Here is a 14,441-nt window from a genome sequence, read left to right as displayed (position 1 = left end):
GGAAAATTTCTTTAAATAAGAAAAACCATGTAAACTACACTTGAAGTTCTGAGGACGTAACTTTCTGGATTTAACTTCAGTGACACTTGATAGGAGAGTTCCCCAAGCACTGTGGCAGAGATCGCCCAGATTACGAAGGTTACACAATGCTGCCTTTTAACGAAGCAGAGTAACACTCGGGGACTGACAACACGGTTATTTCGAGTGAGCACACTGACCGGCAAGCGTCTAGGGCGGTACCTGCGGTGCACTTACATCGTTCAGGAGCTTGGTCGATGTGCTCTGGACAGAGCAGGAAGAAGTGGCTGACGTCCTGGAAGGTGCCGGCCCCCACAGCACACGGGTAATGGTACGTCTGGGCACATTTCTCTTCACAGCATTTGATAGTGGCTCCAAGGTGCTTACAAAATGCACATCGCTGAAGGGGGCAGAAGGGAGAGAAAGTTCTTTACAAAAGCTGGTAGAGGAACAGTCAAAGGCAGGGGTGGGGAGGTGTTGAAGACCTTTGTGCGTCACTCATTAAACTATCTGACTGCAGAACAGCCAATGAAGGACCCGTCAGGAATAAGGAGACCTACGGTATTCGGTTCCGTGCTTGGTACAGCACAGGCTCATCCTTCCATTCACGTTTACAAAGTTAGCATTTCGCTTTTTTCTGCTGACTTTGTAAAAAACGTACAACTGAATTTTTTTTAAACATCAGTAATATCAGTTAAAAAGGCAGGTTCCTAGTTGAGCGTTATTTTAAGCGTTTAAATCCCATCAGTAAAACAGATGTAGAGTATTTATGAAACATCTTACTATCACCTGCCTAAGAACCACATGACCTTAACTGGCCGATCACAGAGTAAGTGCGTGAGGACACCTATGTTAAGGCAACAGATCTACCCCTTTCCCTGCAGCAATTCACTGTAAGTTTCTCAGTAAATGTGGGGGGGTGAAAAAAATTAGGTCATGAGTATCCCCCCGCCCAACTTCAATCGGCTTCTACTCCCTAGCAAGTGGCGAAAGCTAAGACATAAGCCCCAAAGGCCCAGCGAGGCCGGTCAGAGCCGCTGCATCGTGAGGTCGGCTGGGACGGCCGCACTGAAGGCTGCTGTGCTCAGTGCGCCCCCGGGAGGGCCGGGCCCCGCTGCCCGCCGGCCCACGCCCGAGACCCTTCCCTGGCGGGGCTGGGGGGCCGGCGCGTCCAGCCTGCACCCCGCGGGAGAGGCCGGCGTGCACGCTCCGGAGCGTCTGCGCATGTGCACGGCGATGCCCCTGCCCCCCGTTCCGAGGTCCCCGCGCAGAGACGAGGGGCCGCCCCAACTTTGGTTCCGAGCACGCGCGCCGCCCAGAGAAGGGCCCTGCGCCTCTAAGCGGCTCCCGCCCCCTCGGCCCGTCTGTGAGGGGGTCACACAGCGCAGGGGGCCTTTCCCTACAGCCGGGGGGGCTGCTGACGTTACTACGGACACCTTCACAGGCGCCCGCACTGACTCCATGTCTCAGCACGTATGTGCCAACCCCCGTAAGGCAGCGCATGCCGTCAGGCGCGCTCGGCCTCGGGTCCCCCGTCCGCCAATACGGGGGAGCGCAGCGCCTCCCGCGGGCCTGCGACACGCTGGGCCCAGCAGGGACCCGGCAGCTTCTCCGTCCCTCGGCAACTGCAGCTGGACCCCTGGCACTTACATTTTATACCACGCCCCACGGTCCATGGACTAACACAGCCCAGTTCTTTATTTGTACTCAAGGGTGCTGGTGCATTAAAAACACAGAGGAGCCCTGGCCGGTTCAGCTCAGCGGTTAGAGCATCGGCCCGCGGACTGAAGGGTCCAGGGTTCAATTCTGGCCAAGGGCACACACCTGGGTCACAGGCCTGATCCCCAGCCCCGGTTGGGGCGCACGCGGGAGGCAACCAATTAATGTGTCTCTCTCACATCGATGTTTCTCTCTCTCTCTCTCTCTCTCTCTCTCTCCCTCTCCCTTCCACTCTCTCTGAAAAGCAACGGAAAACTATCCTCAGGTTAGGATTAAAAAAAAAAAAAAAACACAGAAGAAAAGAAATAAAGCCTTATTTCTTTTCACTGATAAAGTGTAATAAGCAGCTTTTTCCAAACTGGACATCAATTTTAGTTTACAACCTCCCAAGGAATATAAATATGTTCGGTATATTAACAGGACTCAGAATTAACAACACGTGTAACCAGCCCCCAGGTAGTCTGCGTATCCTGGAGTAAAAATGAAAAGGCCAAGGAAATGCTGAGGGGAGAGAGAGCATTTATAAGTCCAACCAACCACTGAGAAGTGTTTCTATTAACTCATTAACATGTAACAACTTATGCGAACTTAAAATCTAGAGTCTCTGCTACTTTCATAGCATATGTCGAGTTGCACGGAAGCCTTCTGCACTTCAGATGATTCTGGCAGATAAGATATAATGACTGTTACTTATGTGCATAAGGAAACAAAATAACTTAAATCGATCCTTTCCCCAGTGTCTGTATCATTTTAGAAACATCAATGTGTTCTCTTAATCACATTTGCAACGGAAAATATCATATGACATTAGCTAAACTACTCTGAGAAGTCCTGGAATGTATTCAACATACTAATTTACAATAACATAACATGTACAGATATCAGGGAAGAAGGAGAGGAAATAAAATACAAATTGCATTTAACTGAACGCCCCAAACCCATCTGTGATAGTTACAAAGTAACTGAATGACACTGGCATTGAAAGAAAATATATACTTTATACAGAGGCTGGGATTTATCTTTCTGAACCAAATAAAAAGTATTTGTAAAACTGTATAAAATACCAGAATAAATTTCCACAGGGAACTTCTCTAACATCAGCACTCTCATAAACCACATATTAGAAATCTAACAAATCATAAAGTAACAATTACAAAGCTAATGAACACTGGGAGAAAGGAAGGGACGGTAAACAGCTCTTAAGTGGTTTATCAACTAAACGATTTATTGGAATCAATATTTAAAACTCCTAAATAGCGCTTTTCCCACTTTTTTAATCATTAAAAAAGAGAGGGAGGGGAAGAGAAAACAGAAAAGTATTATAAAATCTTCTGACATGAGTCCGAGAACTCATCCAAGGAAAACTCTCAACGAGCGTGTTGAGTTTCTGAGCGTTGTTTCCATTGCTGGCTGTGAGAAAGAGTCTGAGAAACTTCCTGAACTTCCATCGCTTGATGGACATAAGGAAGAACCTCTCAAAATAAACCTATTAACACAAAACAGAACCAACAAAACTTCTGTTTAAGGTTCAAGATGAGCTGTGAAACAGTAACAAGAAATCTGAGAATCCTCCAAAGCTCAGCCACTAATCATCAAGTATCTACTCTGTGTCGACTGCAGCAGTGGGTGGGCTAAGGGCTCTAAAAATGTCAATTATCATCAGGTTTTCCACAACCAAACCTTTACCAACGTTTTCTCCTCGCGGGTCAGCTGGGATTCTCGCAGGAGGCGGCAATAAAGAATTAAGACAGAGAAGGTAGAATGATGTGGAAAACTGATCCAGGCCTGATGTCTGTTTAACTGAGTGCAAGGAGGGGGGGAAGTGGAAGGGTTATAACCAGAGAAATTATTCTAGAAGAAAATATCTAATCCTAAGAGCTAACATTAAGCATAATCCCACTTAACAGACAAAGAAGCTGAAGGACGGCCTTGACCTCTGTTCCACGGATCCTGTGTCACCAGAAAGCACCCACTCGTAGTGTCCGTCACACGGCCTCCCTAAGCAGAAAACACTGCTGCAGATTAGAACGTGTCACACCGCCCGGCCGGCGTGGCTCAGCGGCTGCGCATCAACCTAGGATCCAGGAGATCGGGGTTCGATTCCCAGTCAGGGCACAGGGCCGGGTTGCAGGCCAGGCACCTGATCAATGACTCATTTCTCTCTCTCTCTCCCCCTCCTTTCTTCTCTCTGAAATCAATAAAGATGTATTTAAAAAAAATAAAACGTGTCACACCTAGAAACATGCAAAGCTTGAACACGGGTGTAAGAAAAATCCTAGGAGCCTTGCCAAAAAGGAAAATCAGGCATTACTACTCATTGGCAACATTAAATGCAAAAAAAAGTAAGGGGGGGGGGCGATATAATACATCCCAAGGTCTATAAAAATTCATTTGAAACTAATTTTAATACCTACTAACATTCACGTCCATGAATAATGAAGAGCGGGGGTGGGGGAGCACACAGACGCCATCGGAAAGGAAGACGGGTAGGAGTGTGGACTGGAAAGAACACAGGACCCAAACCGTAACGCCGGGACGGGGGAAGGTAAAGCGCACATTAGGCGATCGCGTTACCGCGTGAGCACCTACACAAGAAACAGCCTTCACAGTCTGTCCATCCAGGGAATTTCCCCGACATACAAAAGTAAAACTGAGCAGCCCGGGCCGGTGTGCCCGGGTGGCTGGGCATCGTGCGGACGCCGGAAGGTCGCTGGTCCCGTTCCCAGCCGTCAGGGCGCAGGCCCGGGCCGCGGGCTGGATCCCCGGCAGGGGCGGGCAGGAGGCGGCCGATCAGTGACTCTCTCATCACTGATGTCTCTCTCTCTCTCTCCCTTCCTCTCTCTGAGATCAATAAAAACATATTAAAAATAAGTAAAGATTAGGAACTTAGTAACAATGATAAATGTTAACCTACTGAAACTTTCTTGTGCTCCGAGCACCATCTTCAACTTTCCAACTTTCAAAATATTTCCAGGTTTCCTCAGTCAAAACACGCTGCCAATAATAGTTAGTTAACTACAGAACACCCATGCCATCGCTTGTAGTGGGGGGTGAGGGTAGAGAAAACACAAGAAATTACAGATTCTAAGGGAGATGATATAAGCAATTAAAAAAAATTTTTAATAGAGTATGACACCACATGTGATTCAGAACTAGTTAAAAGGACAGAAGTAAGTGCTAGAGGCTGATGAGTTTCCTTTGGGCGGGGAAGGAGGGAAGTGCGGGGGAGAGAGGCTTTTGGTAAATAAATGGCCAGACATCTGTAGCAGGCAGTGGTAAACTATTCCCTTGGTAATACTCAAACTATCTACATTTCCAAGATGTTGGTAACACCCCCAGGGCTCTAGAGAGGAAATTAAAAGAGAAACACCATTACCTCTCCTGAAACACAGGTTTATAGTTTTAGCATATTCTTCCAACTAGCAAAAGATAAATAGTGTTCCCTCTGGAAAAACTGAAAAGCAGTCTGGGGTATCCCAGGAAAACTAAACTGCTTGATGAAGAATGCCATTTAACAGCTGCAGAAATTATATTAAGTATATTAACCTGAGAAGAAGAGCAACATTATTAGTTAAACCAGGATTTCTCAACCCAGGCACCAGTGGCATTTTGAGCTAGAGCATTCATTCTTTGTCGTGGGCCTCAGGCTGTCCGGTGCGTCTCCGACTTTCGGCGGCAGCCACCAGGCGGCAGCAGCACCTTCCTCTCCGCTCGAGAGAACGCGCTTGGCGGCCAAGTCCCAGCCAGGGCATCGGCCCGCCGCAGAAATGACGCCGTGCTCCAGGGGCCCTGCTGGGCGCTAGAGAGAAAATGAACCGAAACAGGTATGGGCCTCGCCCTCGCGGTGCCCACAACCCTAGTCGGGCCGCCACAGAAATAAAGACTCACGCAAACAATGTAAGTTGACAAGTGTTGGTAAGTGAAGTAAAGGAGGACACCTGTCCCATGAGACTGTGCAGTAAGGACTCCGCTCAGATCTTCATGATTCCAAGACGTGAGCAATCAAGGCTGGGAGAGCGTGTGGCCTCCACCTGACTCCCGTGATCCCGCCCTCAGGCCCGAAGGCCTCTTGATTCCACCAGCTGCCGTTGAGTTTTAAAGGGGGAGGCAGGTGATCCTCACAAAAATAAGATGATCTAAACAGCGGTGCTGCTTCATTCTCATGACCATTTTTCAATCCCAACCAAAATTACAGAAATTTAGCTAGTAAACTTTTACCTTCTGTGATTAGAAAATGCTTTTCTTTTTAACAAATGGGTTTAAAACATACCAAAGCTCGGCCCGGCCGGCGTGGCTCGGAGGCTGAGCACCACCCCACGATCCAGGAGGTCACAGTTCGATTCCCCTCAGGGCCCAGGCCCGGGTTTTGGGCTCGATCCCCAGCAGGGGGCCTGCAGGAGGCAGCCCATCAATGACTCTCATCATTGATGTTTCTCTCTCTTCCTCTCAGAAATCAATAAAGATATATAAAAAAACAAAAACACTTTCAAGTATTTTAAACAGATCAGGAAATTCCATGTCCAAGATTTTTTGGTGACAAATGTGAGAATATTTTTTCCATTGTTTGTTTTTACAAATTTGCTTTGTTTCTGGCAATAAAATGTCAATAGACAGAGTCCAAATATTCATTTTTTAAATGCTCAACCCCAGCGCACTTATTTGAAATCGCACGGAGTTCTCACTGTTGATTTCACATTTACCCCAAGGCGGCAGATGAAGTGTCACGATACACATACAGCCACGTGTCATCATAATGAAAGTCAGTAAGTTTAGAACATCTGTCTTTTGGTAAAATAAAAACGCACTCTAAGTTCAACAGCACTTGTACAGACTCCTCCCCAGGGAGCCTGAGATATTAAAGATTTTCATTGTCACCAACCTCTCACCCCCCCCATCACTTATGTAGAATTGTAAAAACTCTGTTTTAGGTATTTTCTGGGGGACAATTATAAATTTATAAACCTGTGTAACATGAACCACACTGGTGACCCCCTTTAATACTCCGGACTCTGGACTTCTGACACTTAACTATGAATGAATGATTCTGTGAACGATCTTTAGTGCTGGTCATTTAGGCTGCGAATGTTTCTTGAGGAACCAAAACAGAAAAAGATCCTGCCAGGACGGCACTATCATTCCAGCGAGAGAAAGCGGGCTGCTAAGAAAATACCACGGCAGACGGCAGTGCGCGGGAGCAACAACAGGGCAGGTCTTCCAGGGGGCACCTGAAACTTCCCAGAGGAACCCAGGGAGGTCCTCACGGATGAGGCGCGAATGACCGCCTACAGGAAGCGAGGAGCCGCCGCCCGTGGCTAAGAAGAATATTCCAAAGAAAGAACAGGAAGTGCAAAGGCCCTGAGGTGGGCAGACGTCGGAGTATCTGAGGGAGACGAGACAAGCGTGGCTGAGGGGAGCAGGTGAGGGGACCAGTGCTGCTGATGTCTCAGTACTGGGGGGATGGCAGAGCCCGGTCGGTTAGTCAGGACTAGCTCTCACCCGCAGAACCAAACGGGAGTCACTGAAGGATGCTGGGTAGAGGAGCCCGTGACTGACGCGCCACTTCTTTATTTCTATCGGTCTGGACTGGTGTGTGCGGATTCGGCCGAGAGCCGTTCCTGGCCGCGTTTTCCCAGCTGCACCACATGCCACCGTGTGAACCGAACCATAGTTCATTCAACCATCCTGTGTGTGGCCATTTAGGTTGTTTCCAATATTGTGCAAACTAAACAATGCTCCAACTACCCACTTGTAACAGCGTGAGTGTTCCACATTATTGCTGGCGTGCTTTCAGTACAGAGTCCTAGAAAGGTCACAAGCGAGCCTCTATGTGACTACAGGAGACGTTATAAATGTGTGCAGATGTGTTTCCCCACTTACTTCTGTGCTCCCTGAGACAACAGCTCTGTCCACGTTTGCGGGTAATGCTTCTTCCACGTGGCACACGCCCAGCGACCACTCCACACAGCGGCGATGCGCCCAACAGGTGCCTGGGAGCATTACAGGAAAAGAGCAAAGGAGTGTCATTAGCCACAGCAACACTGACAGGGAGAGACGTAAAACTCCCAAACCCACTCTAAGGTGTAAATCGCACACTGGAGCTAAAGCGGCCCTTCCCGAGACGTGGTCTCATACCACCTGGGAACTTGTCAGAAACACAAAATCCAGACCATGACCAAGACCCACTGAACAAAGACTTGTGCAGAGGTGCACGAATGTTCCAACAAGCCCTCTAGGTGATTCTGACACTCACAAAGACTGAGAATCACTGAATTAAGAACTATCTCTCCAACAACAAAAATCGGTTTGTTGCTGTAAGATACCTGGAATCTGACACATAAAATATGAAGGACGTTATTTAATGCTCTGTTTATGACAAGAGGATGTATAAGAGTTTAAGGTGCAATATACACCTCAATTCTGCTCCATCCCACACAAGAGCCCACATCAATCATTAATAACAGAGATGAACCAACGAACTTATATGCGTATATGCATAACCCATGGACACCGACAAGAGAGCAGAGGTGGCCTGGGGGGAGGCCTCAGGGATGAGAGGGGGGAGAATGGGGGACATCTGTAATACTGTCAACAATAAAAATAAATTTAAAAAGTAATAATAGTAACAGCCTAGTTGTTAAACCCTCTATCACAGAGCACACGAACCACTATCAATATGCAGCTCAACTGTGGAATGACACTGACTTGAAACCCCAGCAGCACCATGAGTCTGGGCTACTATTCTGCCATAAGGGGATACCCTGCCCACATGCCCTTCACCCCTACAGTAAACAGACTCAAGCTGCCATGTTCCCCAAGTTCTCACAGATCCCTTTAAAATTTCCTCTGTCCCCAACTGTCAGATCACCATGGCATTGCTGTTACACAGAAGCAAATGCAAATAGTTATCAAAGCGTCCAGCCCGGTGTTAGCCCTGTGTGCAGATGCTAAATAAATCAGCTCAATAGAATCAGACAACTTATTCTACCTGAGCGGGCATACTTAACAATGGCATCCGTACCATGTGACCATAATCACTTCTAGATGGAAGGTATTTCCTACGAAGCTGGTAATTCACTAAAATTGAGATGCTTACAGAATCGAGAGGTGTTGTGACTGGACACTGGCTCATACCTGCGGGATCAAATAGGGCCTGGACATCGACGGCGTCGGGAAGGCCGACCAGGCTGAGCTCGTCCCACAGCTGGCCAGCCTGGTCGTCGGAGGCGGTCTGCGTGCTCACACTCACACAGGACACTGCGTTCTGCTGAGGAGACCGTTCTCTGGGGGAGTGAGAGAAAATCCATGTGAAGTGGTAACAACAGAAAAGGTTCCATTTTACAACTTAAGTGTCCGTATTGCCAGATCGCTTTTGTTGGGCATAAACTGTCATAAAGTAACTTCTAGAACACACCTGTTATTATTCAATCTATACTGTAAGACTGGGTTGCTACATTGTATTGTGTAAGCAGCAACTAAAAAAGCCTTCAGAAACAGTAAAAGGTGTAAAAATTTACAGTTACAAATTTATTTTGCCATTGTATCATTATATTTTTCTAATTGGCGCTCTAACTTTCTAATGGGGAGCCACGTTTTATCACATAAAATGGATATTCTCTTTGGCCTTACTTAAAGACTTATAAAACCTAACTCGATCAAATCAGGAACTTTAATTTGCTAAAGCACCACCTCGGAGGCGGGGTTCAGTTTATGCGCAGAAAGGCGTTTCCGGGGGAAGTGAGAGCCACTAGGTGTGGAGCGGGAGGCGGGGGAGCCCCCGGAGGGCCCCTCGGAAACCTCGACAGCGGGTCTGGGGCAGGACGCGGCAGGTACCCTCCACCAAGACCACACCTCTCAAGTCAGAGGCAAAAAAGAAAAATCGAAACAGCCGCCCGCGGGCTGGGGGCAAGGAAGACAGTGTGAGAGCAGAAGCGACAACATACTAACGACCCGAGTAAGGCAGACAACAGTGGGAGGTTACAGGCTCAAGGCCCTTAGACCCCAGGTATGAACGGAGAGCTACGTCAACGACGGCTTCAGCCCCTCCTGACATCAGGGCGGTGAACCTGCGAAACTCCGATTACATCACTACGAGTGTGGACCACAACTCACTGCACTCTGTCTGTTGGGGATCTATCCTGATTCCTACCAAGAGAAAATCAGCACACTGACCAGGGCACTACGCTTTTCATACCTGGAATCGCTGAAAGAAGAAAAGCATTAACATATTTCAACAAGCACATTTAAACATCAAACCATATAAAGAGTAACCAGCATGTTTTAGGTTCAGCACAAGAAATGCACAGACGTAACTTTTTTTGGAAAGTTGAGCATGCTGAGCTATCTTTAAATTCTCGTTTTTATGAATGTCCACAGTAAAATGAGAACAAACTCTGTCCTAGGCACACCTCCATTCCTGCAAACATGGTCTTCATTATTAATCATAACTAGTTTATTGGGAGTGGGGAAAAGACTAACGTAACAGTCCATCTATAAAGACTAATGTGCCGTCTGAACAGATTTCCTTTGAACCGGCATTTTATGGGGGCGGGTCTACGCCCAACGGAAGGGCCAACCAGACTATCACTAACCAGTTCCTAACAGCAGCTCAATCAAACCCCCCCATCAGGTTTTGTGACCGGTTTGTAGGACACACATCAGTACGGTGTGTCAACCCTAAGGATGACAGCAGCCCCCTTAGAAACAACATCAAGGGAAGCCAGCGGAAATGCATACCCCCCAAATTTTAAGTCTAAACAAAAAGAAAGAAGAAATAAATCCTTAATTACATATCTTATATTCAGCAAATTGAGAACTATTTAAAAACCTCCTTTACAAATTAAAATACACACACACACACACACATACACACAAAAGCCCCCAAAACTAGCTGTTTATCTGGTTTATAGCCCATTAGTAAAATACTCTGTAAATATTTAAAATCATTACAAGCTAAATTAATTGTTTACCCCTAAATGATTTCCAACTTTTATAAATGTGCTTTACTCCTAAGGCCCATTTAACTGGCTTGTTAGCGTTACTTAATAACTTGGTAAACACCGAGTGTGTATAAAGACCTTCATTAAGCCAAGGCTATTTTTACATAATTATCATCTCAGCTCATAAAGGTTTGCACTAAAAATTAACTTAGATTATAAAATAAGTAAGTTACTGAAGCCCAACTGTATTTCCCAGAACAGGCGCTGAAATAATCGCTGTTTAAACCAGAACATGAAGATGGAAGACGTAGCCGAGTCCCGCCCATAAATTTGCATTATCGATGAACGTGGTAATTGGGGGACGGGCATAAACCAACAGAATAGCTAACCAGTCTCCTACTAACCAATCTACTACTGACCAGTTCCTAACCAGTGGCTCGGCCGGTTTGTACGCAGGCACCACATCAATAAGGTGCTGACGTCAACCCTAAGGGTGACAGCAGCCCCCCTTGGGGCGAGACCGCTCATTTCATCTCAAAGGTAAAGCTCGTGTGTACGATTAAAACAGCGAGGCTCCGAGCACAGGCCCTCTACACTTCCTTAAACGGGTCCACCTTAAATTCTGTCAAAAGGTCCCCTCCCGTGATTGCTTCATTTCCTACTTCAGGTCTTCAAGGCCCTGGCAGGCATCCAGGAGAAGGGGCCAATCACCGAGTACAACGCAGCGACAAAGCCTCAGAGCCTCCTCTGGAGGAGAGCCAGGCCGGCTCTCGGTTACATCACCACCCTCCGGGGCAGGGGGGGCCTTCCAAGCTAAACTAATTTTACACTTTCTCGCGGACTCGGGAAATTCTGTTCCCTCGACTCCCAGCGCCAGGGCTGCAGACTGAGGTGGCCTTTAATCAAACTGCAGCATGGAAAGAGATTTTTAACTCGAGGTTCTTAACTCAAACGTATCAGACAGGAGCTGGGGGTACTATACTGCCCATGAATATAAACACTCTCACAAATGTCTTAGTAAATTCGTTTCATTAAAAAAAGAGCTGCTTCCTTAACTTCAGAGATGGCGCTCTCGGCGCATAATTACTACTTGGAGCGAAAGCAGGTCCACGCTGTCTGTGATAAGAGTCCACAAGGCACTCAGCATCCTGAACCACGCAGACACGTCAGCAAGTGGCAGTGAGACACGGTGTCGCTGTTCTCCTGTTACATATTCTTACAAACCATGAAAAACTTACTCAGAGGAAGGAAAGACTTCATTAACCTTTGTCATCTTCTCTCCACTTACGGTATGTTCTTAAAAGTTCTCTCCCACAAGTTAGCTTACAGGTAAGATAGCAAACTTTTCAAAAGAATGAAATTTGGAGAAAAGGAGTGTTTCTTGGGTTAGTGGTGAGTCAAGAGCGCCCTGTGAATGCTGAAAACACGAGAAACTGTTCGGTAAGGACACGGGCTATACAGCCACAAACACCGCGGGGAAGGTAAGCGACAGTCTCACTGCGCCCCAGCCGGTTAAATTAAAATTGCTTACTTCCTCTGTCCTCTCTGTTTTCGTGGTGCCGAGTTTTGAATCTTCTCGCAGGTCCCATTGCTGTTGTCATCAGGGTCCTTCCTGCAGGGAGGCTGGTTTTTCCACGGCAAGATAAATCCGGGCGTCACTCTGAACTGCTTTAAGTCTCCTTGTCCTAAGGAACTTTTTTCACCACAGTAACAAAAAGCACAGAGCTGTTCACTGGTAGAGATGAAAGTAAGGGAGACAGAGAAAGTAATTTTAACTTTTTAAAGTGACAACTAAAGACACCTGTGCTTTAAAATTAAACATTGTGTTTTTAGTGTGAGGCGTATTTAAAAACGTTGATAACAATTATACATTTGCAATTCTACTTTTCCACAGCATGGCTTTAAGATAGGAAACATACCCATTCAAAAAAATTGTAGCTTGTACTTAGAAACACCATTTTCTTTTAAATCTGATTCAAGAAACTCAAAGTATTAACCAGAATGAAGAAAGGAAAGCCAAGACCGGGGGAGACGGCAGGGCGGGCGGGCACACGGTTCCGTGCCAGCTCTGTAACACGCGGCAGCGCAGCTGTACTTAACCACCTGGCGGGCCGTTCACTGCACTGCGAAGAACACCGCATCACACGCTCGGGGACAGACACATCACAAATGCAAGCGGCTGTCCGGCTGGCAGTGAGATGGGCAGTGAGAGGGGTCGGCAGGAATGGGCAGGACGGAGGCGGGGCAGGGGTTAGGAGGGGGGAGAAACTGCCCCATAGGATACACTGTAACAGCAGGTCCCCTCTGTGACACAAAGAACGAGCCCTAGTGTAAACTAGGGGCTTTAGCTAATAATAGTGTATCAAAACGGGGTATCAGCTGTAACAAATGTACCACACTCGTGCCCAGTGCTAAATGAAGGTGCTTCTGGAGAAGTCCTCAGGATACTGAAGTGTGAGGAAAGGTGGTAAGAGATGTAGAAGCAAGGACAGTCGAACACCAAGTAATCTGTTGACTTTGGGGGGCCCAGGGGAACCCCTGGTCTCCACTTCGGAAGCGGAACGCTGCAGAGCACTGCTCCACCTCGCGACCAGTGCTCGCCAGACAATCTGCACATTCACTCCTGTTGGACCCAGCAGGTGCAGGAGTTTCAGGGCCACCAAGTCACCTGCGAAGGAAGGACGGGCACTGCCGGGCGGAGGTGAGACCCAAGCACCTGCCTCACCTGGGGAAGGGGCCCCGCATGTCAAACAAGCAGATAAAATGATGCAGCAAAAAACTCTAAGGAACTGCTCGAGGCCGCGTGGAGGCCGGTGGGAATGCACAGCATCCATGACCCACGACATGGGCACCTGCCCGGGGCCTCCCCAGGTGCCCGTGCGCATGGGGCGTCCTGAGAATGTACCTGCCAGTCAAGGTACCACCCTGGGGACGGCAGCAGCAGCAACACGGGAAGTCACACAGGCCCACCCAGGCGGTCTCCCTCTCCCTTCCTCTCTGAAATCTATAAAAATGTATTTAAAAAAACACAAACCTACAGAGATGGCAAATAGGTGAGCAGTTGCTGAGGGCAGAAGCCAGGGTCAGGGGTGATGCAACAGGCATCGGAATTGTGGGGTGATGGTGCCGTTCTTTACCTTCTGGTGGCAGTGGTCCTGTGACCGTACAGAACTGTCGCTCACTCAGTGGGTGAACGTCACTGCATGTCAACTAAACCTCCATTTTCATAAACGGAAAAAAGGGGGCCGAGAAAAGGGGGTACCTATCTAAAATAACCAGAAATGAAACGCCAGATGACAGATTGCAGAGATATGAAAATATGATAAAGCACCAAGACTAAAAAAAAAAAAATCAATCAAAACTATAAGTTTGAAATTCTTTCAAAATTAAATTCAATAAAGAACCATGAGGCCTGAGCCTTAAGTAAGGGAAACCATCCGAAACACAAAATACAACGTGCAATCAATTGAAAAAGTGATCAGCGCGATAGAATGCAGACGAAGTGCCGCCCTCCCAGCGCTCGCTCCACAGCGGGAGAGACGCTGGGCGGGCTGTCGGGAATAACCAGTATTTCAAGGGCCAGGAAAGCGGGCCCGTGGGTGAATGTGGGGGCTGCTGTTCCATTTATTTTTCCCTTTGTTTTGAAATTTTTCAAAACTTTCCCCCAAATGGGGATAGGGGTGGGGGCGGGCGTAGAGAACAGCGCAGCAAGAACACCTGTATGCCCTTAACCGACTCACATCACCTACTCTTCTTTCCCCCCGCCCC

The 14,441-nt window shown here is 47.6% G+C and overlaps 1 protein-coding gene across 13 annotated transcripts in view; it reads right to left on the bottom strand.

Annotated features, from left to right (window-relative positions):
• Nucleotides 1–14,441, bottom strand: part of KMT2C (lysine methyltransferase 2C) — a 181,885-nt gene that overhangs the window by 98,334 nt on the left and 69,110 nt on the right. For all 13 annotated transcript variants that reach the window (XM_081147756.1, XM_081147762.1, XM_081147765.1 and 10 more), the window contains exons 4-7: nucleotides 12,205–12,405; nucleotides 8,869–9,017; nucleotides 7,615–7,724; nucleotides 256–418 (exon numbers count right to left, since the gene is read on the bottom strand). In XM_081147756.1, the coding sequence (XP_081003882.1) occupies nucleotides 256–418; nucleotides 7,615–7,724; nucleotides 8,869–9,017; nucleotides 12,205–12,405 (623 nt within the window). The remainder of the gene's footprint in view (nucleotides 1–255; nucleotides 419–7,614; nucleotides 7,725–8,868; nucleotides 9,018–12,204; nucleotides 12,406–14,441) is intronic.

The sequence above is a fragment of the Miniopterus schreibersii genome, assembly GCF_964146895.1.
Source record: "Miniopterus schreibersii genome assembly, chromosome: 9".
In the NCBI taxonomy this organism is placed as follows: Eukaryota; Metazoa; Chordata; class Mammalia; order Chiroptera; family Miniopteridae; genus Miniopterus; species Miniopterus schreibersii.
The sequence above is the reverse complement of the archived record's forward strand: the minus strand, read 5'-3'. Positions and strand labels throughout refer to the sequence as shown.